The following is a 23,813-nucleotide window of genomic DNA, read 5'->3' on the forward strand; positions in this document are numbered from 1 at the left end:
AGAAATGCAATCTTTTTAAAGTGGCATTTTGAAAATAGTAATTTTAAATCTAACTTTGCTAACAAACAGGATTTATCATTACCATTCCAATGACATAAAACATGGTAGAACATCTCCTTCTCAATCAGAAATTACTGCTTAAAAGTGTGAAGAGGAATTCCCAATGTTAACCTATAAGCGGGTAGGCCTCACAGTAGTGAACAATGAATTTAGATGTTTTTCACTACCAGGGCATGGAAAACTTAAAAGTGCATGCCCTACCTTTTGCTTACACAGCACCGTGCCCTATGGGCTATCTAGGGCCCAACTGAAGACTGAGTTATATTCAATAAAAGGGGAGTTTAACGCTTGGCAAGGGGTATTAAATGCCAAGTTGACACAGCAGTGTAAACTGCACACACAGGCTCTATAGTGGCAGACCTAAGACATTTTAAAGGGCTACTTGTCTGGGTGGCAAAATCAATGCTGCAGGCCCCCTAGTACCATTTAATTACCAGGCGTTGGGCACTGGAAGTGCACACTATTAGGGACCTACAGATACATTAAATATACCAATTGTGGATAAGTCAATGAAGCTAGGTTTGGGGGCGAGCACATGTACTTTAGCACTGGTCAGCAGTCCTAAGCCCAACAAAAAGAATGCAGCAAAAAGAGGAGGTAAGCAGGCAAAGTGTTTAGGGAAGACCACCTTAAGACTGTCAGGTCTAACATAAACTGATTAGAGTAACCATTTGGTACATTTGAATTGATATGGATATTATTGTCCGTGATACCAGTATTTCTATGTATAAACTTACCCAAACTTACCCATGAGGCGACTCCTGGCTTCCCTTGTTAGTTGTCACTGGCATTGTTTCGGGCTTGATGATGAAAGATCAGAAGAGATCTGAATCCATTTTATGTAATACTTTGTTGTTCTTTGTTTTCCTCCACAGAGGCACCAAGATGTTCACACCAATGACAGGGAACTTAAAAAGGGGCGTGTTCTTGGCCGTTTCTGCAGTATTAATTCTCTCTTTTTCCAGTCATCGTAGACTGCTACAGGTAAGACACACATGGTCATAGGAGCGATTCCAGACTGAGAAGTTTGCTTTTGACGTAATGAGGGCTCAGCATGGCTTGTGGATGAGCCACGTGCAGAATGAGGGAGTTTGACTACATACATGAAGGGAAGGCTGGGAGGAACTTTTGCTCCTGGAAGTGATAGCTTCTAGTAAATGTAAAGAGGTGATTATGAGGGAAGGATCAGATGTGCATCAACATCACTGCACAAGGATGCATCCAGAGTCGGTCTGTGTATGTTACTGTTTGGCTGGGACGGGTGACTCAAGAGTCGGGGTTGCCGGTGTGAGCCATCACCTGGTCATGCTTCTCTGGTGGCCACTTCTCCTGAGAGGTGCTGATGTCAGATCCATATACTGCGATGATTCTCTAGTGGTAGACTTCTGAGGTGAGGTGATGGTTTCAGACACAATTCCCACCCATGCTTCTAAAATGAGGTTCTGTTGCCAGACCCATTTGTGGTGGTGAGCCTCAGCAAGGCCTACCAGTGCTATGGATTCGCCATTCTCTGCACAAAGTCCTTAGACCAATAGGAAGAGGTTGGCATGGAAACTGGAATATAAAACAGAGTACTTTATTAACCTCATGAGGTGGAACTACATCCACACAACACTCTTCGGTAGTGTATGAAGTAGCACACTGAACTGAAGGAGCTGGGTCCTTTTGTACCCTCACAGGGGCTCAAAAGAAGGTTTTAGGTACATATAACGTCATACAGAAAATGCATAATCAACAAGTGGGAGGAACTAACAGTTGCTAATTCTAGTAAACAAATCCTGACAGTTACAGACTATAACAGCTGTAAAAACAGCTGCAAGCTCAACTGAACATGTGCAAAGTAGAGGAGGCTAAATATATCTTGTCACTAGGCAGAATACAAGAGTACACGACAGAAAGGTAGGACAGAGCACATGGTGAGCATGAGGTTGCACATGGCATACATTCGGCATTCTGTTTCACCAACCCAGGGCGGTTGCTCAACCAATCTTTTTCAGCACTGCAGATTCTTTCCTCGGCCTCAGTTGGTATCGCGATACTCCAGGAATCGTGTGGTCCGGGAAGACTCCCTCAGATTCGTCAGGTGAGATAGCATGGCCCTTCTCCGTTTCCAAGATCTCTCGATGATCGATCAGTACAGTAGGTTCCACCAAGGCAGGTGACACATGCTTACAGTGAGTGATATGGGCCCAATTCTTTCTGTTCATCACTCGAACTGCTGTCCTCGTTGCTAGGAGCACCTGCTTCGGTCCTCGCCACCCCGGCTCCAGACTGTTCGACCTCTCAAAGACCTTGGCCATCACGTGGTCGCCAGGACAGAGTTCGTGGGCCTCACCTGCAGATCTGGCTGGAAGAGCTTCTCAAACCTGTTGATGAATAGAGAACAAACTGCTGGTTAACGGTGCCAAATAATCATTCATCAGAACACAAGGTACATCATGTACGGGGCGTGGTTTAGGAACTCCCCAAATGTTCATTGCTCTACCAAATACCACTTCATATGGAGTAAGCCCAGATCGTGAATGTGGCACCGATCTTATGGACAACAATGCCAAGGGTAGTGCATAAGGCCATTTCAAAGACTTGTAAGCCAGTACTTTCGCTAGTTTCCATTTCAAAGTAGCGTTATACCTCTCCACTAATCCTGCTGATTGTGGGTGGAAAACTGCAATGAATTTCTGTTTGATTCCTAATCCTTTCAAGACATGCTCAACAACTTGCCCAATAAAATGAGGTCTGTTGTCACTCCACAAAAGTTTGCAAACACCACATCTAGGGAAAAACTCCTTTAAAAGCACCTTTGCTGTGGTGAGAGCGGTATTGTCCTTTGTAGGGTACGCCTCTATCCATTTACTGAAGGCAATTACCACCACTAGAACCTACTTTAAGTTGTTTCAGCGTTCAAATTGGATGTAATCCATTTGCAAAACTTCAGAAGGGGCAGTTGGTGTAGCAAACCCTCCTGTAGGAGTACGTGACCCTTTTCCAGGATTATACTGCCAACAGATCAAAGAAGATTGTACTAATTTTTTTGCAGTACCAGCGATATCAGGATGCTCCCAGACTTGCGTAAGCATTTTCGTTATTGCTAGAGCTCCAACATGTGCCGGTCCATGTGCCATTTGAACCATAGGTTGTAAATAGGCTGCAGGCAATTTCCACTTATTCATTTCTTTGTTGCGCCAACAACCCTCATCGTCTAACATTCCTTCTTTAGACCATTTCTCAAGTTCTTCCACAGAGGCAGATCTCTGTATATCTAATACTTTCTCTCTAGCATCATGCCAACGCTCAGCTTGTGATTTCACTAAGTACATGGATGTAGCGCTTTGTTGCATCGCAGTCTCACGAGCTACGCAATCTGCAAAAGCGTTGCCTTGTCCTATCTTATCAATGATTTTCTTGTGCGTGCTTCACTAAACAATAGCTATTTTCTTTGGATATGTCAGTGCAGTTAAAAGATTATGCACTAATTCTCCATGCATTATCTGCATCCGGTGAGATGTAAGAAAGCCTCTTTCCTTCCAGAGTAGGCCAAAATCATGAGCCACTCCAAAAGCATAGCGGCTATCCGTATAATAATTCCTATTTTTAAGAAAGGTGACCGATCGGATACCGCTAACTATAGGCCCATCAGCCTAATAGATTGTATTCAGAAGGTGGTTGCCAGACTAGTCTTGTCCAGGATTCAGAACTGGAAAGACGATGCTGATGTCTTATCATCCCTACAAGCCGGGTTTCGTTCACATACGAGTACGGTGGACCAGGTTTTTAGATTTGTCTCTATTTATTGGAGGTGGGTGGTCCTTGGAGGTGGCACAATACATGCTGCATTCGTCGATTTAAAATCTGCCTTCGGCCTGGTCCCACGAATGAAGATGCGGCGAGTCTACCAGGATCAACGTATGCCACCTGAATTGCTTGTGTTTTGAATCAAGCTTCATGAAAATAACTTTGCCCAGCTCCGATGGGATCTATAAGGCCAGGTAACAGAAAGGTTTCCAATCCTGAAAGGTGTAAGACAAGGATGTGTCTTGGCCCCAACATTGTTTTCTCTGTACATCAACAGGGTTATCGACTACTTCAAGGATTTTCCAACGGATGCTCCAAAGCTCTGTGGTGTATCGATACCCCTGTTGATGTTTGCAGATGACACCCTTTTAATATCTAAGACCCTACAAGGGCTTCAGAGAGCAATTGGGCGTTTCGAGACCTTCTGCAGCGATTATGGCCTTACCATTAATGTGTCTAAAACCAAATTTATGGTAATGCATAGGCACAAGCATGTGAAAGGAAGAGCAATAATGAATGGGGAGTTGCTAGAGCAAACCCAATCGTTCACATACCTGGGTATCACACTGGGTTAAAGGCTCGAATGGAAACCCCACGTAAACCAACTAGTTACCAGAAATGCCCAGCTGGCGGGAGTACTTCTAAGAGAACTGCGCTCTTTGGCCACCCAACCCATAGCTCCGGCACTAAAAATTTATGACACAAAAATACGAGTATCCATACTGTATGGCGCTGAACTATGGGGGTCATGTAACATCTCTGATCTGGCAAACCCTCAAAATAAGTTTGTAAGAGGAATAGCAAGGCTCCCTAGCGCGTTTTAGACCCATAGCATACTGGCGGAGGATCTGGGTCACCCCAGAACTCTCCCACTATGCTCAGGCACTCCTTGAAGTCAGGAACATGGACACAGCTAATAGAATAAAATGGTTCAGTGAATCCAAGGCAATTTATAAAGCTATGGGCTTGGCTGAGTTATGGGATAACCCAGCACAGAACAATTTTCCCTCACGCAAGATTCTTAAGGAACTATTCTGGTCGATGGTCACAACACAAAATTTCCAAAGATGTACTGCTCCTTCATTACAAAAGGAGTTTCTTGAGCTCAAACACGTACCAGCTTATGAACCATACTGGGACTTTATTGCAATCCCTGAGGACCGGAAACGGTTCCACCAGTATAGGGTGGGTACCCTGCCAATTAATACTTTTACAAGTAAATGGACTATTGGTAGGGGTGTTACGTGTCCTTTTTGCATTACACAACCGGGAAGTTTAGCTCATATCCTTTTTAAATGCCCTGTGTGTAAACTGCCACGACATGGATGGCTTAGGCCAGTATGTCTGCAAAAAGGCATTAAAAAAGGATCAGAGGGCCTACGGATTCTTAAAACGGACTGTTGGAAAGTTTAATTATAGCTGTGTCTAAATTTCTTAACTGGATGTGGGCAATTCGAAGGACCAAACTAAAATCAGAAGTTGCCCCAAATGTTTAAATGTCTCCTTTTTTATTATGAAAAACGAACTGTTTTTTTTTAAGGCTTTTAGATAAAATTTGTCATATTTATCACTTTTAATCGAATTCTATTTTTTTTAATTAATGAAAAGAGATAACCAGAGGACAGATTTATTCAGTAGGTTTTATGAAAAGCCCCTTTTTCCATGTATAATTGTCAATGAACTAGTTGTGTATATTCTATTTTTAACCCCTTGATTGCTCATGACTGAGCCGCTCCGTCATGAGCCGCGGTTGCGCGGTGCTCATGACGGAGCGGTTCCGTCATGGCCCTGCAGCCGCGCCTGCGCGGCGCTGATTTCGCGCCTGCGCGGAGCGTTCTATTGAGCGGGTGGGGCCATGACGGAACCGCTCCGTCATGAGCACAGCGCAACCGCGTCTCATGACGGAGCGGCTCCGTCACGAGCATGCGAGCGCCGCTCGGCCCCCCCCCCTATTTCTGCGGCAGAATTGCCGCCGCAGCGAAGGGGTTAAAGTATTGATGATGTGGTTTTTTTTGTTGGTTTTTTTCTCTACTTTTAATAATATGTTTGTCTTTTATGACATGATGTCGAAATAAAGACTTATCCGGTCTGATCTGATAATTACGTGATTGTGTCTGCTCGTGTAATTAAGAGTATTTTGTGGGGAAACAATCCTACATGCTCACTATTCGTGTTCTGCTGCATTTAGCGCTATGTCCTTGTGCAAAATGCATTTGTGTGTCCATTTTGGAAGCGAAGGAGCATTGTGTGCTAAGAAGTAGCGCTAAAAGTCAGGACTAATTAGTATGAAAATCCCACCCTAAGGGCTCATTCAGCGGGCCAGATCTACGGTCTTTCCATTTAGTGCCTCGCAAATTGCGACACATTGCGCGTTGCAAATTGCGAGGCGCTAAATGAAATGTACAACAGTGTGCTTACACTGTTTTGTGATTCCAATGGGGTCGCAAATTGCGTAGCTCATTAATATTAATGAGCCTCTTGCAATTTGTGAGCCCATTGTGAATGCTAGCCCTCCCAGGGATGGTGGCCTGCTGGGTTCAGCAGACCACCATGTCTGGGACAGCGTTTTGATAAAGCAGCTTTTTTTTTAAATGTAACCCGTTACCCAAGAGCACATTTAGCGAACCCAAGCGGCTGATCACCCTCCCTATTTGTGTTCTGTTGCACTTAACACTTGTTCTTAGTGCAAAACGCATTTTCACGCCCATTTTGAATGTCAAGGGGCATTGTGCATTTATTAGTGCTAAATGGAAAAGGACTCTTCTTGTGTAAATATGCAGAGTCTCGCGAAATGTTCTGTACTTCTGCGTGACTATGCTACACTGAATTATATGATTCACGCCCAGCTCAAATGCACACACAGGTAAATATACACATAAAAACACACAGATATTTTTGCATGGATGCACACACACACACACACACACACACACACACACACACACACAAAGCAGAAAGCACAGACACACATAATAAGTACTAATATCTTTATAACACCCTGACAAGTTCCTGATGCTGAATGGTGCACTGGGACTGATTGCAGCAGCTTCAAATGTGGTCTGTCGGTTTCTACTGTAAGGTTCACCGGTGTAGTGTCATATGTTTTCATTTTGCTGCCTTGAGGACAGCCTATATGGTATATACAACTGATGCTACATGCAATGTTTGAGCTCCTCCATATAAGGGAGTTGTTGAAATAGGAAGTAATTCACATCCACAGGTAGCCCACACAAGTACCTCCTCACAGAGAAAGCAATGCTACTGACTTGAGGAAATTGGTGGCAGTATGTCCAGCAACCCCAATCAATCAATCAATCAATACATTTGTAGAGCGCGCTACTCACCCGTGAGGGTCTCAAGGTGCTGTAGGGGGGGGGGGGGGGGGGCGCTATTGCTCGAATAACCAGGTCGTGAGGTGTTTCCTGAAGGTGAGATGGTCTTGGGTCAGTCGTAGGTGTGCGGGGAGGGAGTTCCATGTCTTGGCTGCCAGGTAGGAGAACGATCTTCCTCCGGTGATGGTTCTGTGAATCCATGGGACGGTGGCGAGGGCAAGGCTGGTGGAGCAGAGCTGGCGGGTGGGGGTGTAGAACGAGAGGCGGTTGTTGAGGTATTCGGGCCCATGTCGTGGAGTGCTTTATGTGCGTGGGTGAGCAGCCTGAACGTGATCCTCTTGCTGACGGGGAGCCAGTGCAGGTTTCTCAGGTGGGCGGATATGTGGCTGTGGCGAGGGATGTCGAGGATGAGTTGTGCGGAGGCGTTCTGTATGTGCTAAAGGCGTTTCTGAAGTTTGGGGCATTCCCGTAGTCCAGTTGGCTAGTGACAAGGGCCTGGGTGACCGTCTTTCTGGTTTCGGTGGGGATCCACCGGAAGATTTTTCGGAGCAATGCCAGGGTGTTGAAACATGAGGACAAGACAGCGTTGACTTGCTTGGTCATCGTGAGGGAGGAGTCCAGGATGAATCCCAGGTTGTGTGCGTAGTCCGTGGGTGTCGGTGTGGTGCCCAGCGTCGTGGGCCACCAGGAGTCGTCCCAGGCGGATGGTGATTGTCCGAGGATGAGGACCTCTGTCTTGTCTGAGTTGAGCTTCAAACGGCTGTACTTCATCCATTCTGCGACATCTTTCATTCCGTCCTGGAAGTTGGTTTTGGCGGTGAATGGGTCTTTGGTGAGGGAGAGTATCAGTTGGGTGTCGTCGGCGTAGGAGATGATGTTGATGTTGTGTTTGCGTGCGATGGTGGCGAGGGAGCTCATGTAGATATTGAAGAGGGTTGGGCTGAGTGAGGAGTCTTGGGGTACGCCGCAGATGATCTTGGTGGCCTCGGAGCGTAAGGGAGGGAGGCAGACTCTCTGGGCTCTGTAGGAGAGGAACGATGTGATCCAGTCCAGGGCCTTTCCTTGGATCCCAGTGTTGTAAAGGTGGGTTATCAGGGTGCGGTGGCAGATGATATCAAAGACTGCAGAGAGGTCCAGGACGATGAGAGCAGCTGTCTCTCCTTTGTCCATCAGGGTCCTGATGTCATCGGTGGCTGCGATGAGGGTGGTCTCGGTGCTGTGGTTGTCTCGAAATCCGGACTGGGATGGGTCGAGCGAGTTGTTTGCTTCGAGGAATGCAGTCAGCTGTTTATTGACGGTCTTCTCTATGACTTTAACCGGGAAGGGGAGAAGAGAGACGGGACGGAAGTTCTTGAGGTCTTTAGGGTCCGCTGTTGGTTTCTTCAGAAGGGCGTTGATTTCTGGGTGTTTCCAGCTTTCAGGGAAGGTGGCTGACGTGAAGGAGCTGTTGTTGACGTTCCGGGGTGGGGTGCGAAGATGGTGTCGGCTTTGTTGAAGATATGATGAGGGCATGGGTCGGAGGAGGAGCCAGAGTGGATGGTGTTCATGACGTGGGTTGTGTCTTCAGTGCTGATGGGGGTCCATGCGCTGAGGCTGGTGGTGGGGTCGTTGGTTTGGTGGCTGGAGGTGTAGTCTGGGGTCTGAAGCTGTCATGTATATCTGCGATCTTGCGATGGAAGAATGTGGCGAGGGAGTTGCAGAGGTCTTGCGAGATGTGATGTTGTTGTTGCTGGAGCTGGGGTTGGAGAGCTCTTTGACGATGCTGAAGAGTTCCTTGCTGTTGTGGGTGTTGTTGTCCAGCCGCTCTTTGAACGATGTCCTTTTGGTAGTGCAGATCATCTGGTGGTATTCACGGGTGGCGCTCTTGAGGGCTGTCATGTTTTCTGATGTCCGTTTGTGGCGCCAAGCTTTTTTGAGGGTTTGGCATGATTTCTTTGCGAGTTTGAGTGCGTCTGTGAACAATGAGGTTTTTCTGTTGCTAGTCTTGCCTGGGGGTTTCTTCAGTGGAGCGAGGTCCCCCAGAATAATTCTCTACTGATGACGGAATAATCCAGAAACACACGTGTCTAGAGATATGGCATTGGCTGCACCAGCTTTAGTAAAAAAATATGATGAACTTAAAGACAATGTGGAATCATGTGCTACGCTAGCTAGGATGGATGCAAAGGGGTACTGGCCCTGGGATGTGAGGCGTGTGCTCCTGCTCCCCCTTTACTGGGAAAGTAATGGAGCCTGCAAAGAATATATTTGAAGAATAATTTCCTGATTGCATTGTGTTATCGTGAAAATCAATGCTTTAAATTTAAGACACAATGCTGGCCACACAACCCATCTGTTAAATAAGTTAAAGACTAAGTCACAAAGGTGCAGTGCCACCAGCAATTATTACATGTCCCAATTTACATATGGCACAAATCCTGGAAGATTCATTGATTAAGGTGCAGTACCATTAGTCGTTACTAGATGTCCCTCTTGAGTCAGGCAGAAACCCTGGAAGATTCATTGATTAAGGTGCAGTATCAAAAATCCTCACTAGATGTCCCTGTTGAGTCAGTCACAATTCAAGAAGATTCTTCCACTAAGGTGAAGCGCCATAAGTTGTTATTAGATGCCCCTCCTGAGACAGAGTTAGGCGCTTACTGAGCCGAGCTGCCTTGAGTCCGATGGCTACTAGAAGCCCAAGGGGCATCCCCAGTGAAAACCAACATCACTGCTCCATCCACCTCATAAAACCAAAGAGGATGAACTCAGGGGCCCTGTTTGATCTTTCTCTTTTGTTTAAAAAATAACATAAGTAACAAAAGTTCACCCTTTGCTTTGAGCAGATCGTGGTCTGGGCGCAACTTCAAAAGGTACATTTATTATTCACTTTTCACAGTTGAATATTCACTTTAATCATTCAGTCTAGGGAGTTTTGCTTCATTTCCATGGGCTTCCTAAATATGCAAATGCTGGGTTATGATAGTTGTCATTGGGTCTCTGAGTGCAACAATTGCATGTTCTAAAAGAAGCTGTGGAAGACACCCGGATAGTTGACGCAAATGATGAGTGTCCTCAATGGTACACAGAACTGGCCTTTACTCCGTGCATTGAGAACTACGGGGCGTATTAGCAAAGAATTGCAATATTTATCGCAAAACGTGCTTAGCATGTTTTTTTTTTATCGCTGCCTATCGCTGGATATGTTAGCGGAGAAAACATGCTATTAGCAACGTTTTTCTCCATTGTGCTATAATATCCAGCGATAGCGGCACAATGCGTGAATATCGCTGGAAATCCAGCAATATTCACGCATTAACGCCAATGGAGATAGCTGTGTTAGCGACTGCTTTCAGTCGCTAACAGGTTGGGTACGCCCACTTTGTACGTCATTAGCGATAAATATCGCTGACATGCAAAGCAGGCCCGGTCGCCATCGCCTGAAAGCTGTCGCTAACTGCTGGGGATACACATATTGCCGCTTTAGCTGGAAAGAGTCCCGCTAAAGCGGCGTTATTGCCCTTGCTAATATGCCCCTATGTTCTTTATTCATTTAGAGGTTTCTTATTCTTCGAGAAGCGTTTTCTGTTCATGTTTAAAGTAGATGCCAATGACTAACACATAAGAACTCAGAGAGTGGCAGGAGCTTCTTTGGGAGGTGAACAGACACCTTGGACTTCCCAACCATGATGGCAAAGGTCTAGACTGCAGCAGAAAGAAAGAAAGATTTATTTGTTTAGATGACTACCACTCTGGCAGACCACCATGGTGGTCTGAGTCCAGACCCAAAAAGCATCGTGATGAATCCTGATCTAAATCTTTTTTTTTCTTTGCAAGCATGAACCGTATTCCTTGGTGACAGCTCATGTAGAAATAACCAGGACTTGGACAGCCATATTAAATATTGTTCGGAAACCTAATTACATACCCCAATCTCATCTTTGAATGTATTGGGAATGGACTACCTCAACAGCCGGATCAACTTCTACGCTCCCAAACGCCACCTCCGATCAGCCAACCACGCCCTCGCCGCCGTCCCCCGCATCCGAAGAGCGACTACAGGAGGAAGGTCCTTCTCCTACCTGGCCGCCAAGACCTGGAACTCCCTCCCGACCGACCTGCGCCTGACCCAGGACCACCTCTCCTTCAGGAAGAAGCTGAAGACCTGGCTGTTCGAGCAGTAGCGGCACCCCCCCTCCCCCAGCGCCTTGAGACCCTACGGGTATGTAGCGCGCTCTATAAGTGTCATTGATTGATTGATTGATTAATGAAGGGGCATATTATCAAGGGCATTATCGCAGAATTAGCGGCAATTTTTGCCGCTAAAGCGGCGATAATTTCATCGCCCTATTGACAAGCTCGCGCTAAGGGTTTTTTATGGCAATTACTTAAATCTAAAGGATTCCTACAAGATTTCATCCGGTCCATACAAGCTTTATATGCTTCTCCAGTAGCCTCAGTCCGTATTTCAAGATTCAGGTCTTCTATCCGTTAGCAGGAGCACTCGCAAGGGCTGCCCCTGCTCTCCGCTTTTATTCTCAATCTATATTGATCCCTTCCTGAGCAAATTAGACAAAAGTTTAAGGAGTAAGGCAGTTTCGATCAACGGTGTAACCCATAAAATACTGGCGTATGCCGATGACGTTGCCATTTTTATGACAGAAGTATGCCCGGCTCTCCCGGCAGTTTACGATCTAGCCAAACGATTCGGAGTGGTCTCTGGTTATCGAATTAACGTTGATAAAACACACATAATACACTCTGGGCCTCATTTATGAGGCTGTGCGTCACTTTTACGCCGCCGTGCGTCACTTTTTGTGATGCACCAGTGGCGTAAAAAATGCGCCTTGTTGCGCCATATTTACATAGTGACGCATCTAGGTAGATGCGTCACTTTGTAAACCCCTGTGCCACATTATACCTGAGCCAGGTATAATGTATGCAAGGGGGCGTTTTGACGCAAGAAAGGGTCGTAGAAGTGACGCAGTGAAATCTATAAGATTTCACTGCACCACTTCTAGGACACAAATGCGTCAATATCTTATGCCTGCCACACAGCAGGCGTAAGACTGACGCAAGCCCCATGTGAAAGGACACACTGCTGGAGTTGCGTCACTTTTGTGACACACTACAGCAATGCGTCACTTTCGCGCCATACAGATACGTCAGAAATACTGACGTATCTGTAACTCCTTGTGACGATTTGGTATCCCACATATCAACGCATACACTCCTATTGTTTCAAGTGGCCTTTGCCCATGATTTTTCAGGACTCAATCACTTATGCTTGGGGCATTTCGGGGATTAAGGTTTTGGGGGACCTCTTTGTGGGGGGTCAACTTGTTTCTTTCTCCGACCTTCAAACCAAGTTTGGTCTTCCCACAAGTCATTTTTTTAAATTCTTACAACTCAGGAGCTATCTGTTACAGCACGTGACAACCAAAGCAGACATGTTTGAAAGTATCCCATGAGTGGGGCTCATAGAGAGGAGACCTGGGATCGGGGCTCTATATCAAACTCTTATCCCTGAGTTGCCCGATGATTTAACTGTTCAGAATGATAAATGGGACAGAATACTCGATCGTGGAGGGACTGACCTGGGTGTTTCCTTGGAGTTGGCCGATCAGATGTTAATCAATGGCAGTCTGCGGTCCCAATTTTATGTGTCCGCTTTTGATTTGTACCATACTCCATCTAAAGTTGTCATACCACTGAGGGAACTCATGTAGCAGGCGTGGGACTTGGGCTGTGGACACCGTACATATGTTTTTTTTTCCTGTCCCGAGCTAGTTAAGTATATAGAAGATATGGAGCGATTTCTTGTTCAAATTACTGGTAAAGCTCTAATTCTTACACCAGCCTTGGTGGTCTTAGGCTCTGACCAATCACAAAGAGACCCTCCTCGTAGTAACCAACAGGCACGATCTGTTGCAGGGTGTACCACAAACAGTTGCTAAATTACCGAGTGCTTATTTCTGGGTAGCTTGGCACAAAAAGTAGCCAAAGTTAACTTAGCGGCAATGTGTTAAGTATTTATGTAGCACACAAACGGGAATAAAGTGACAGCACAACATTTATAAAATTTAGAAACACTGGGCCCGATTTACAGAACTAATTTACGACAAAATCCTAAATGTACTACTTCTGGTATTCACAGAAGGCATTTAGTAGTCTTAAATTTGGATTTTGTCTTAGTTAGGAGTTTCTCTTAAGTTTGGATTTTGTCCTAAATTATGATTTTGTCTAAAGTTAGGATTTTGTCCTAAATTATGATTTTGTCTAGAGGCTCAATTTTCAGCTCGGCTCGTTCTGATCGGCTGAGCATCCGCCAGCTGGTTCTCGCCTTAGGTCATGGATTCTTAGGACGGATAGATGAGGAAGGGAAGGGTTTAGCCGAGCGTTATTAGGCTGCGGCCATCTTGTTTCACCGCTCGGCCATGCCCCAGAGTTAGGAATTTTTAAAGCTTTTTGTAAAAAGTAGACCCTAAAAGATCAAAGCACCAAACGCGGATATCTAATCATGCAAGACCGGGTCAAAGTAAAAAAATATGGTCAAGTTTCAACCTCTCTTGAGCACTAAATGCAAAGTGGCATCTCATTTTAGACATATTCAGGAATATTCTGCTTTCTCCCCTGAAACCCCAATCAATGCTGGAGGCTTGAGGTTCACTTCGTAGTTGCAAACTTCTCCATCACTCTGTGCTCCATCCTGTGGAGTTTTCAGCTTCCTGTTCTGAGCTTCTCCCACTCCAACGTTCCCTGTGACATGCTGACTCTTGCTACTACAACTGAAGTCCTGTGGCACGTCTGTCTCGGTGTTGTAATGTTTTGTTCAAAGGGGTGGTTTGTTGTGTATGTTGATACTGTTACCTTTTCCTCTAACGTCATTGCTACATTAAAAAAAGGCTATACATTATGTCAATTTGTGAGACTTCTGTGTATAATGCGGTATAATCATGTGATGATTTTTCTTGTTGTTTCCAGTTTCCTACTTTAAGCCATTTTTGTCAAAGGACGTCTGTCTCAGAACCCCCTTTGGAGAAGATGAAAGACAACCTGGAAGACAAATCAAAGTTCACGTTGATAAACTTTCTGAAGGTTCCCATGAGGGCTGTAAATGAGTCGGAGAGGAGGACTCCATCGAAAGACGTTGACCTACAAGTAAAAACTATCATGAGAAAAATAGATCAACGGATACCCAAAGTAAGCTTCACCCACCTGGATAACACAACGTGTGCGGCAAAGAGCAAGGTGTCCATCATAAACCCCAGAGACAGATACTGCATTGGGGACAATGTGACCGTTCAGATCGACGTGTTCGATTACTTGGGCAAGAAGAAGAAATATGGAGGCGACTTCCTACGAGCGAGGATCTACTCGCCAGATCTCGGGGCAGGAGCTTCTGGGAAGATTGTGGACTTCCACAATGGATCATATCAAGTGCACTTTATCTTATTCTGGGAAGGAAAAGTGAAAGTGTCCCTGTTTCTGATCCACTCCAGTGAAGCGGTGGCAGCTCTATGGAGGGGACGCAATACTGGTTATAACTACGTAGGTCATAAGGTGAGATATACCAATGCAACGCATGAGGTTGAAGCCATCTGCTCCTATGACCTGGACCCTGAACAGGAAGTCTGCAACTTGATGGAGAAGTTGGATGAGTATCCGTTCTACTGCATCAGACCCGCGCACATGTTCTGCAGCTCGATAACTAAAATGACCAGCTATTTCACCAGGCGCTCATACTTCACCGAGCTGGAGCGGCCACTCTTTGACAAGTAAGTTGTTCACTGTGTCCATTTTCTAGCTCTGTCGGCAGCAGCTTCTGTGTATCTGTGCGCCTTGTTTCCAAGTTTATGACTCTGGGGGCGCTAGCAATGAAAGAAAGATGGGTGCCACCTAAGAAGCTGCTGCTCTGGCCAGATGGGTAATGAAAAGAGGGGGGTTAAGGTCTTAGCCTATCAGCATGGCAGACACTGTTGCCCATCATTACACGTAGATCACGTATTTGTGCCCGACAATTACTCTAAAAGGGACAGAAAGCTGAGTAGACATGAATTCCATCTGTGTCCTTCAGAATCTACTCAGATCTCAGGCTGATCCTGACTTGAATTACTGAATGTACATATAGGCGATGAAGCCAACACAAGACGTTGGGTCCCAGGCCCAGATATCAGAGGAGTGAAAACATAGACCTCAACTCTGTTGAGTGAAAAGCTTCCTCTGTGTTCATAGATAGGAGCCCTCGTGGCTCTGTGTTCATGGGTAGGAGCCCTCGTGGCTCTGTGTTCATGGACAGGAGCCCTGGCGGCTCTGCATTCATGGATAGGAGCCCTGGTGGCTCTGCGTTCATTGATAGGAGCCCTGGTGGCTCTGTGTTCATGGGCAGGAGCCCTGGTGGCTCTGTGTTCATTGATAGGAGCCCTGGTGGCTCTGTGTTCATGGCCAGGAGCCCTGGTGGCTCTGTGTTCATGGATAGGAGCCCTGGTGGCTCTGCATCTATGGGCAGGAGCCCTGGTGGCTCTGTGTTCATGGGTAGGAGCCCTGGTGGCTCTGTGGTCATGGACAGGAGCCCTGGTGGCTCTGCGTTCATTGATAGGAGCCCTCGTGGCTCTGTGTTCATGGGTAGGAGCCCTGGTGGCTCTGCGTTCATTGATAGGAGCCCTGGTGGCTCTGCGTTCATGGATAGGAGCCCTGGTGGCTCTGTGTTCATTGATAGGAGCCCTGGTGGCTCTGTGTTCATGGGCAGGAGCCCTGGTGGCTCTGTGTTCATTGATAGGAGCCCTGGTGGCTCTGTGTTCATGGCCAGGAGCCCTGGTGGCTCTGTGTTCATGGATAGGAGCCCTGGTGGCTCTGTGTTCATTGATAGGAGCCCTGGTGGCTCTGTGTTCATGGGCAGGAGCCCTGGTGGCTCTGTGTTCATTGATAGGAGCCCTGGTGGCTCTGTGTTCATGGATAGGAGCCCTGGTGGCTCTGCGTTCATGGATAGGAGCCCTCGTGGCTCTGTGTTCATGGGTAGGAGCCCTGGTGGCTCTGTGTTCATGGGCAGGAGCCCTGGTGGCTCTGTGTTCATGGATAGGAGCCCTGGTGACTCTGTGTTCATGGATAGGAGCCCTGGTGGCTCTGTGTTCATGGCCAGGAGCCCTGGTGGCTCTGTGTCCATGGATAGGAGCCCTGGTGGCTCTGTGTTCATTGATAGGAGCCCTGGTGGCTCTGTGTTCATGGGCAGGAGCCCTGGTGGCTCTGTGTTCATGGATAGGAGCCCTGGTGGCTCTGTGTTCATGGATAGGAGCCCTGGTGGCTCTGTGTTCATGGGCAGGAGCCCTGGTGGCTCTGTGTTCATTGATAGGAGCCCTGGTGGCTCTGTGTCCATGGATAGGAGCCCTGGTGGCTCTGTGTTCATTGATAGGAGCCCTGGTGGCTCTGTGTTCATGGGCAGGAGCCCTGGTGGCTCTGTGTTCATGGACAGGAGCCCTGGTGGCTCTGTGTTCATTGATAGGAGCCCTGGTGTCTCTGTGTTCATTGATAGGAGCCCTGGTGGCTCTGTGTTCATTGATAGGAGCCCTGGTGGCTCTGTGTTCATTGATAGGAGCCCTGGTGGCTCTGTGTTCATTGATAGGAGCCCTGGTGGCTCTGTGTTCATGGCCAGGAGCCCTGGTGGCTCTGTGTTCATGGATAGGAGCCCTGGTGGCTCTGCATCTATGGGCAGGAGCCCTGGTGGCTCTGTGTTCATGGGTAGGAGCCCTGGTGGCTCTGTGGTCATGGACAGGAGCCCTGGTGGCTCTGCGTTCATTGATAGGAGCCCTCGTGGCTCTGTGTTCATGGATAGGAGCCCTGGTGGCTCTGCGTTCATTGATAGGAGCCCTGGTGGCTCTGCGTTCATGGATAGGAGCCCTGGTGGCTCTGTGTTCATGGGCAGGAGCCCTGGTGGCTCTGTGTTCATGGGCAGGAGCCCTGGTGGCTCTGCATCTATGGGCAGGAGCCCTGGTGGCTCTGTGTTCATGGGCAGGAGCCCTGGTGGCTCTGTGTTCATGGGCAGGAGCCCTGGTGGCTCTGTGTTCATGGACAGGAGCCCTGGTGGCTCTGCATTCATGGGCAGGAGCCCTGGTGGCTCTGTGTTCATGGATAGGAGCCCTGGTGGCTCTGTGTTCATGGATAGGAGCCCTGGTGGCTCTGTGTTCATGGCCAGGAGCCCTGGTGGCTCTGTGTTCATGGATAGGAGCCCTGGTGGCTCTGTGTTCATGGATAGGAGCCCTGGTGGCTCTGTGTTCATGGACAGGAGCCCTGGTGGCTCTGTGTTCATGGGCAGGAGCCCTGGTGGCTCTGTGTTCATGGATAGGAGCCCTGGTGGCTCTGTGTTCATGGACAGGAGCCCTGGTGACTCTGTGTTCATGGATAGGAGCCCTGGTGGCTCTGTGTTCATGGATAGGAGCCCTGGTGGCTCTGTGTTCATGGATAGGAGCCCTGGTGGCTCTGTGTTCATGGCCAGGAGCCCTGGTGGCTCTGTGTTCATTGATAGGAGCCCTGGTGGCTCTGCGTTCATGGATAGGAGCCCTGGTGGCTCTGTGTTCATAGATAGGAGCCCTGGTGGCTCTGCATTCATGGGTAGGAGCCCTGGTGGCTCTGCGTTCATGGGTAGGAGCCCTGGTGGCTCTGTGTTCATGGAGCCCTGGTGGCTCTGTGTTCATTGATAGGAGCCCTGGTGGCTCTGCGTTCATGGATAGGAGCCCTGGTGGCTCTGTGTTCATGGGCAGGAGCCCTGGTGGCTCTGTGTTCATGGATAGGAGCCCTGGTGGCTCTGTGTTCATGGGTAGGAGCCCTGGTGGCTCTGAGTTCATGGATAGGAGCCCTGGTGGCTCTGTGTTCATGGGTAGGAGCCCTGGTGGCTCTGCATCTATGGGCAGGAGCCCTGGTGGCTCTGTGTTCATGGGCAGGAGCCCTGGTGGCTCTGTGTTCATGGATAGGAGCCCTGGTGGCTCTGTGTTCATGGGCAGGAGCCCTGGTGGCTCTGTGTTCATGGGCAGGAGCCCTGGTCGCTCTGCGTTCATTGATAGGAGCCCTGGTGGCTCTGCGTTCATGGATAGGAGTCCTGGTGGCTCTGTGTTCATGGGCAGGAGCCCTGGTGGCTCTGTGTTCATGGGTAGGAGCCCTGGTGGCTCTGTGGTCATGGACAGGAGCCCTGGTGGCTCTGCGTTCATTGATAGGAGCCCTCGTGGCTCTGTGTTCATGGATAGGAGCCCTGGTGGCTCTGCATCTATGGGCAGGAGCCCTGGTGGCTCTGTGTTCATGGGCAGGAGCCCTGGTGGCTCTGTGGTCATGGATAGGAGCCCTGGTGGCTCTGTGTTCATGGGCAGGAGCCCTGGTGGCTCCGGGTTCATGGATAGGAGCCCTGGTGACTCTGTGTCCATGGGTAGGAGCCCTGGTGGCTCTGTGTTCATGGGTAGGAGCCCTGGTGGCTCTGCGTTCATGGATAGGAGCCCCGGTGGCTCTGTGTTCATGGATAGGAGCCCTGGTGGCTCTGTGTTCATGGATAGGAGCCCTGGTGGCTCTGCATCTATGGGCAGGAGCCCTGGTGGCTCTGTGTTCATGGATAGGAGCCCTGGTGGCTCTGTGTTCATGGGCAGGAGCCCTGGTGGCTCTGTGTTCATGGATAGGAGCCCTGGTGGCTCCGGGTTCATGGATAGGAGCCCTGGTGACTCTGTGTCCATGGGTAGGAGCCCTGGTGGCTCTGTGTTCATGGATAGGAGCCCTGGTGGCTCTGTGTTCATGGGTAGGAGCCCTGGTGGCTCTGCGTTCATGGATAGGAGCCCCGGTGGCTCTGTGTTCATGGATAGGAGCCCTGGTGGCTCTGTGTTCATGGATAGGAGCCCTGGTGGCTCTGCATCTATGGGCAGGAGCCCTGGTGGCTCTGTGTTCATGGGCAGGAGCCCTGGTGGCTCTGCATCTATGGGCAGGAGCCCTGGTGGCTCTGTGTTCATGGGCAGGAGCCCTGGTGGCTCTGAGTTCATGGGTAGGAGCCCTGGTGGCTCTGTGTTCATAGATAGGAGCCCTGGTGGCTCTGTGTTCATGGATAGGAGCCCTGGTGGCTCTGTGTTCATTGATAGGAGCCCTGGTGGCTCTGTGTTCATGGGCAGGAGCCCTGGTGGCTCTGCATCTATGGGCAGGAGCCCTGGTGGCTCTGTGTTCATGGGCAGGAGCCCTGGTGGCTCTGAGTTCATGGGTAGGAGCCCTGGTGGCTCTGTGTTCATAGATAGGAGCCCTGGTGGCTCTGTGTTCATGGATAGGAGCCCTGGTGGCTCTGTGTTCATTGATAGGAGCCCTGGTGGCTCTGTGTTCATGGGCAGGAGCCCTGGTGGCTCTGTGTTCATGGATAGGAGCCCTGGTGGCTCTGTGTTCATGGATAGGAGCCCTGGTGGCTCTGTGTTCATGGGCAGGAGCCCTGGTGGCTCTGTGTTCATTGATAGGAGCCCTGGTGGCTCTGTGTCCATGGATAGGAGCCCTGGTGGCTCTGTGTTCATTGATAGGAGCCCTGGTGGCTCTGTGTTCATGGGCAGGAGCCCTGGTGGCTCTGTGTTCATGGACAGGAGCCCTGGTGGCTCTGTGTTCATTGATAGGAGCCCTGGTGTCTCTGTGTTCATTGATAGGAGCCCTGGTGGCTCTGTGTTCATTGATAGGAGCCCTGGTGGCTCTGTGTTCATTGATAGGAGCCCTGGTGGCTCTGTGTTCATTGATAGGAGCCCTGGTGGCTCTGTGTTCATGGCCAGGAGCCCTGGTGGCTCTGTGTTCATGGATAGGAGCCCTGGTGGCTCTGCATCTATGGGCAGGAGCCCTGGTGGCTCTGTGTTCATGGGTAGGAGCCCTGGTGGCTCTGTGGTCATGGACAGGAGCCCTGGTGGCTCTGCGTTCATTGATAGGAGCCCTCGTGGCTCTGTGTTCATGGATAGGAGCCCTGGTGGCTCTGCGTTCATTGATAGGAGCCCTGGTGGCTCTGCGTTCATGGATAGGAGCCCTGGTGGCTCTGTGTTCATGGGCAGGAGCCCTGGTGGCTCTGTGTTCATGGGCAGGAGCCCTGGTGGCTCTGCATCTATGGGCAGGAGCCCTGGTGGCTCTGTGTTCATGGGCAGGAGCCCTGGTGGCTCTGTGTTCATGGGCAGGAGCCCTGGTGGCTCTGTGTTCATGGACAGGAGCCCTGGTGGCTCTGCATTCATGGGCAGGAGCCCTGGTGGCTCTGTGTTCATGGATAGGAGCCCTGGTGGCTCTGTGTTCATGGATAGGAGCCCTGGTGGCTCTGTGTTCATGGCCAGGAGCCCTGGTGGCTCTGTGTTCATGGATAGGAGCCCTGGTGGCTCTGTGTTCATGGATAGGAGCCCTGGTGGCTCTGTGTTCATGGACAGGAGCCCTGGTGGCTCTGTGTTCATGGGCAGGAGCCCTGGTGGCTCTGTGTTCATGGATAGGAGCCCTGGTGGCTCTGTGTTCATGGACAGGAGCCCTGGTGACTCTGTGTTCATGGATAGGAGCCCTGGTGGCTCTGTGTTCATGGATAGGAGCCCTGGTGGCTCTGTGTTCATGGATAGGAGCCCTGGTGGCTCTGTGTTCATGGCCAGGAGCCCTGGTGGCTCTGTGTTCATTGATAGGAGCCCTGGTGGCTCTGCGTTCATGGATAGGAGCCCTGGTGGCTCTGTGTTCATAGATAGGAGCCCTGGTGGCTCTGCATTCATGGGTAGGAGCCCTGGTGGCTCTGCGTTCATGGGTAGGAGCCCTGGTGGCTCTGTGTTCATGGAGCCCTGGTGGCTCTGTGTTCATTGATAGGAGCCCTGGTGGCTCTGCGTTCATGGATAGGAGCCCTGGTGGCTCTGTGTTCATGGGCAGGAGCCCTGGTGGCTCTGTGTTCATGGATAGGAGCCCTGGTGGCTCTGTGTTCATGGGTAGGAGCCCTGGTGGCTCTGAGTTCATGGATAGGAGCCCTGGTGGCTCTGTGTTCATGGGTAGGAGCCCTGGTGGCTCTGCATCTATGGGCAGGAGCCCTGGTGGCTCTGTGTTCATGGGCAGGAGCCCTGGTGGCTCTGTGTTCATGGATAGGAGCCCTGGTGGCTCTGTGTTCATGGGCAGGAGCCCTGGTGGCTCTGTGTTCATGGGCAGGAGCCCTGGTCGCTCTGCGTTCATTGATAGGAGCCCTGGTGGCTCTGCGTTCATGGATAGGAGTCCTGGTGGCTCTGTGTTCATGGGCAGGAGCCCTGGTGGCTCTGTGTTCATGGGTAGGAGCCCTGGTGGCTCTGTGGTCATGGACAGGAGCCCTGGTGGCTCTGCGTTCATTGATAGGAGCCCTCGTGGCTCTGTGTTCATGGATAGGAGCCCTGGTGGCTCTGCATCTATGGGCAGGAGCCCTGGTGGCTCTGTGTTCATGGGCAGGAGCCCTGGTGGCTCTGTGGTCATGGATAGGAGCCCTGGTGGCTCTGTGTTCATGGGCAGGAGCCCTGGTGGCTCCGGGTTCATGGATAGGAGCCCTGGTGACTCTGTGTCCATGGGTAGGAGCCCTGGTGGCTCTGTGTTCATGGGTAGGAGCCCTGGTGGCTCTGCGTTCATGGATAGGAGCCCCGGTGGCTCTGTGTTCATGGATAGGAGCCCTGGTGGCTCTGTGTTCATGGATAGGAGCCCTGGTGGCTCTGCATCTATGGGCAGGAGCCCTGGTGGCTCTGTGTTCATGGATAGGAGCCCTGGTGGCTCTGTGTTCATGGGCAGGAGCCCTGGTGGCTCTGTGTTCATGGATAGGAGCCCTGGTGGCTCCGGGTTCATGGATAGGAGCCCTGGTGACTCTGTGTCCATGGGTAGGAGCCCTGGTGGCTCTGTGTTCATGGATAGGAGCCCTGGTGGCTCTGTGTTCATGGGTAGGAGCCCTGGTGGCTCTGCGTTCATGGATAGGAGCCCCGGTGGCTCTGTGTTCATGGATAGGAGCCCTGGTGGCTCTGTGTTCATGGATAGGAGCCCTGGTGGCTCTGCATCTATGGGCAGGAGCCCTGGTGGCTCTGTGTTCATGGGCAGGAGCCCTGGTGGCTCTGCATCTATGGGCAGGAGCCCTGGTGGCTCTGTGTTCATGGGCAGGAGCCCTGGTGGCTCTGAGTTCATGGGTAGGAGCCCTGGTGGCTCTGTGTTCATAGATAGGAGCCCTGGTGGCTCTGTGTTCATGGGTAGGAGCCCTGGTGGCTCTGTGTTCATGGGTAGGAGCCCTGGTGGCTCTGTGTTCATGGGCAGGAGCCCTGGTGGCTCTGTGGCCATGGATAGGAGCCCTGGTGGCTCTGTGTTCATGGACAGGAGCCCTGGTGGCTCTGTGTTCATTGCTAGGAGCCCTGGTGGCTCTGTGTTCATGGGTAGGAGCCCTGGTGGCTCTGTGTTCATGGGTAGGAGCCCTGGTGGCTCTGTGTTCATGGGCAGGAGCCCTGGTGGCTCTGTGGCCATGGATAGGAGCCCTGGTGGCTCTGTGTTCATGGACAGGAGCCCTGGTGGCTCTGTGTTCATGGGCAGGAGCCCTGGTGGCTCTGCATCTATGGGCAGGAGCCCTGGTGGCTCTGTGTTCATGGGCAGGAGCCCTGGTGGCTCTGTGTTCATGGGCAGGAGCCCTGGTGGCTCTGCATCTATGGGCAGGAGCCCTGGTGGCTCTGTGTTCATGGGCAGGAGCCCTGGTGGCTCTGTGTTCATGGGCAGGAGCCCTGGTGGCTCTGTGTTCATGGACAGGAGCCCTGGTGGCTCGGCATTCATGGGCAGGAGCCCTGGTGGCTCTGTGTTCATGGATAGGAGCCCTGGTGGCTCTGTGTTCATGGATAGGAGCCCTGGTGGCTCTGTGTTCATGGCCAGGAGCCCTGGTGGCTCTGTGTTCATGGATAGGAGCCCTGGTGGCTCTGTGTTCATGGATAGGAGCCCTGGTGGCTCTGTGTTCATGGACAGGAGCCCTGGTGGCTCTGTGTTCATGGGCAGGAGCCCTGGTGGCTCTGTGTTCATGGACAGGAGCCCTGGTGGCTCTGTGTTCATGGACAGGAGCCCTGGTGACTCTGTGTTCATGGATAGGAGCCCTGGTGGCTCTGTGTTCATGGATAGGAGCCCTGGTGGCTCTGTGTTCATGGATAGGAGCCCTGGTGGCTCTGTGTTCATGGCCAGGAGCCCTGGTGGCTCTGTGTTCATTGATAGGAGCCCTGGTGGCTCTGCGTTCATGGATAGGAGCCCTGGTGGCTCTGTGTTCATAGATAGGAGCCCTGGTGGCTCTGCGTTCATGGGTAGGAGCCCTGGTGGCTCTGCGTTCATGGGTAGGAGCCCTGGTGGCTCTGTGTTCATGGAGCCCTGGTGGCTCTGTGTTCATTGATAGGAGCCCTGGTGGCTCTGCGTTCATGGATAGGAGCCCTGGTGGCTCTGTGTTCATGGGCAGGAGCCCTGGTGGCTCTGTGTTCATGGATAGGAGCCCTGGTGGCTCTGTGTTCATGGATAGGAGCCCTGGTGGCTCTGTGTTCATGGGTAGGAGCCCTGGTGGCTCTGAGTTCATGGATAGGAGCCCTGGTGGCTCTGTGTTCATGGGTAGGAGCCCTGGTGGCTCTGCATCTATGGGCAGGAGCCCTGGTGGCTCTGTGTTCATGGGCAGGAGCCCTGGTGGCTCTGTGTTCATGG

The 23,813-nt window shown here is 50.6% G+C and overlaps 1 protein-coding gene across 1 annotated transcript in view; it reads left to right on the forward strand.

The window, feature by feature from the left end:
* Positions 1–942: 942 nt before the first annotated feature.
* LOC147700476 (NXPE family member 1-like) overlaps positions 943–23,813 on the forward strand; it is a 160,345-nt gene continuing 137,474 nt past the window's right edge. The window contains exons 1-2 of the mRNA XM_086929644.1: positions 943–1,044; positions 14,148–14,941. Of these exons, the coding sequence (XP_086785770.1) occupies positions 946–1,044; positions 14,148–14,941 (893 nt within the window). The 5' untranslated portion in view covers positions 943–945. The remainder of the gene's footprint in view (positions 1,045–14,147; positions 14,942–23,813) is intronic.

This window comes from Lissotriton vulgaris, chromosome 7, assembly GCF_964263255.1.
Source record: "Lissotriton vulgaris chromosome 7, aLisVul1.2, whole genome shotgun sequence".
Taxonomy (NCBI): Eukaryota; Metazoa; Chordata; class Amphibia; order Caudata; family Salamandridae; genus Lissotriton; species Lissotriton vulgaris.